This window comes from Olea europaea, chromosome 23, assembly GCF_002742605.1.
Source record: "Olea europaea var. sylvestris chromosome 23, O_europaea_v1, whole genome shotgun sequence".
NCBI lineage: Eukaryota > Viridiplantae > Streptophyta > Magnoliopsida > Lamiales > Oleaceae > Olea > Olea europaea.
Window position 1 is genome coordinate 6,408,821 of NC_036259.1, and position 2,707 is coordinate 6,411,527.

A 2,707-nucleotide genomic window follows, 5' to 3' on the forward strand; every position below is an offset into this window, starting at 1 on the left:
TTATTTTTGCCTCTTGCCAACCCTTAGGTATTTATAGGTGAGATGAACCGTTGGATGTGGGGCACGTGTATTATCTGATGGTATCGGGCGTCTGCTTATAGGCGTTAATCAGCCACGTTTATAGAGTGGGCGGGTAACTGCTTCTCCCGAGTTGAGTTGACATAAAGTTGATAAGTCACATCAACTAGCCTCTTGGAGACGTCAAACCAATTTAAACCTTAGGGGTAGAAAGGATCTTAGCAAACACCTCTTTCTGAAATTGGCGGCGTATCTTCTGATAGAGGTCTCCGGAGTGCACTTCCCCTCGGCATCATGGGCGAGGGCACTTCGGTCAGTTCGGCAGGATTGTCTATGTCTTGCAGTGTGATAGTAGATCGTTGACATTAGGAAGATCACTTCGGAACCACTTCGGGTAGGTGTCTAGTAGATCAGAGTGCCTGGTGGTGGAGATTTCGAGGTGGTTCAGATAGGGGCGTAACAATGGTCCTCCAAGTCCAGGTATGAATATTTATAACATGGATGGACTTGCCTTCCTGACCGGATGTGTATGCCTCGGTGTGTGGACCGTGACTTGTGGGAGTTTGTGGGCCGATCTTCTGCAATCGTCGAAGCGATTATCTTAGGTAGACGCTCTAAAGCTTCGCTACTGTGTAAGGAAAACAATTACATATGTGAGACCAAAGTGCTGCAAGACTGGATGATGCGTAGGACGGAGGTCAACGCATCGACCGAGGCGATGACCTACAGTGGACTCGCATCAAGTGCGTCTATGCTTTGTAAAGTTGAGTGAGGAGCTCATCTGCGACGCACTGGGGACTTCGCTTCAGGTGCGTCTATACTTTGTAAAGTTGAGTGAGGAGCTCATCTGCCACCGGTGCGCTGACCCACAGGGGACGACGCGTTGGGAGATGACTAAAACTTTGTAAAGCTTAGGCGGGAATGCATCAACCGAGGGGATGACCCAAAGGGGACTCCGCGTCAGGTGCGTCTACGCTTTGTAAAGTTGAGTGAGGAGCTCATCTACTACTGGTGCGCTGACCCACAGAGGACGATGCATTGGGAGACGGCTAAAACTTTGTAAAGCTTAGGAAGGAACGCAGGGACCGAGGAGATGACCCACAGGGGACTCCGCGTCAGGTGCATCTATGCTTTGTAAAGTTGAGTGAGGAGCTCATCTGCCACCGGTGCGCTGACCCACAGGGGACGACTCGTTGGGAGATGGCTAAAATTTTGTAAAGCTTAGGCCGGAACGCATCGATCGAGACGATGACCCACAGGGGACTCCGCGTCAGATGCGTCTATACTTTGTAAAGTTGAGTGAGGAGCTCATCTGCCACTGATACGCTGACCCACAGAGGACGACGTGTTGACAGATGGCTAAAACTTTGTAAAGCTTATGAGGGAACGTAGCAATCGAGGCGATGACCCACAGGGGACACCGCATCAGGTGCGTCTAAATTTTGTAAAGTTGAGTTAGGAGATCGACCCGAGGCGGGCATCTGACATTAAATGATTTGACAGCCGTTGCGTATTTCAAAGGTGACAGTTGGGTGCCATGCTCATTCCCCTAATTATAGACGGCTGGGGGTGACAGAGGTGATGCATTTTGTGCGAGCGTGAGAGTCACAGTAAGATCTTAGGCGTAGATCAAATCTGGAGTTTCATTTCAACGGCTTAGATTGATGATGCGACGAATGGCCTAGATTGATTGCATTTGGATTGAACGGTGGAGATTAGCTGGAACGTTCTATAAAAGGCGGACTTTAAGCGTCTTTGAAGCTTTTCACCCTTGTCCAAACAGAAAACTCACTTTGCTCTCAAATCATTCGCGATTTCCGGCGTTTTTCGAGCTTTTCCGGCAAGAAATATCAATTTTCGACGACCTTACATCATTTTCTGACCATTTTCGGCTGGGGAACCTTCTAAATTTGTAAGTTTCAGTATCTTTTAGTATATTTATTTTCTGAAAAATGGCTTCTGAGGGAAGTTCAGGTTCGGGGAGGGGCCAGAATTAGTGAGAATGGACGAGCCCACTGTGGTGACCTCCTACGATATAGCCGAAGCGATAATTGGGGAGAGAACATATGGAAGAGGCCGGATAGCCCGACTGATACTTTCGTGCACTAGGGGGGTCGGATTACCCCTCTAAACTAAAGGAGGCCGACCTAGAGAGACTTAGGGTAGAATATAGGATTCCAGATAGCGTAAATCTGATCCTCCCCGAGTCTGAAGAGAGGGCCTGCTACCCTAGGCCGGGGTGTGTGGCCATAAGTGAGGCGATTCTTAGAGCCGGCCTTAGGCTTCCAATTCACCCTTTCTTTAGGATGGTACTTAGGTCCTGTGGGTTACTCTCGACCCATCTCAACCCGAACTCCTGGAGCCAAATGGTGGGCTCTTGGATGTTATGGAAAGAGGCGTCACTTGGGGTTGAGATGCCACTCTCCGTCTTTCAGACCCTTTATATCCCTAAAGTGACAGCTGAGGGGATAGGACCCAGGGCTAGTATTACCTTACCTCATGTGGTTTCCATACTCTATTCGTGCTCGATCTGCTGAGCTCCATTAAAGAGTGGAAGGGCTTGTGGTATTGGGCCGCAGGACGATGGGACACGATGGAGGGGGACCCCTGATGCCTCTTACAATCCCCACGAAGTACTCGACACTTAGTGAGTATCACGGTTGTGTTTCTTTATATTTCTCTTCGGTTC

General features: G+C 49.2%; 1 protein-coding gene across 1 annotated transcript in view; it reads left to right on the forward strand.

Annotated features, from left to right (window-relative positions):
* Positions 1-381, forward strand: part of LOC111371971 — a 3,113-nt gene extending 2,732 nt beyond the window's left edge. Inside the window, exon 6 of the mRNA XM_022994114.1 lies at positions 282-381. Within this exon, the coding sequence (XP_022849882.1) occupies positions 282-381 (100 nt within the window). The remainder of the gene's footprint in view (positions 1-281) is intronic.
* The last annotated feature ends 2,326 nt before the right edge of the window (positions 382-2,707 follow it).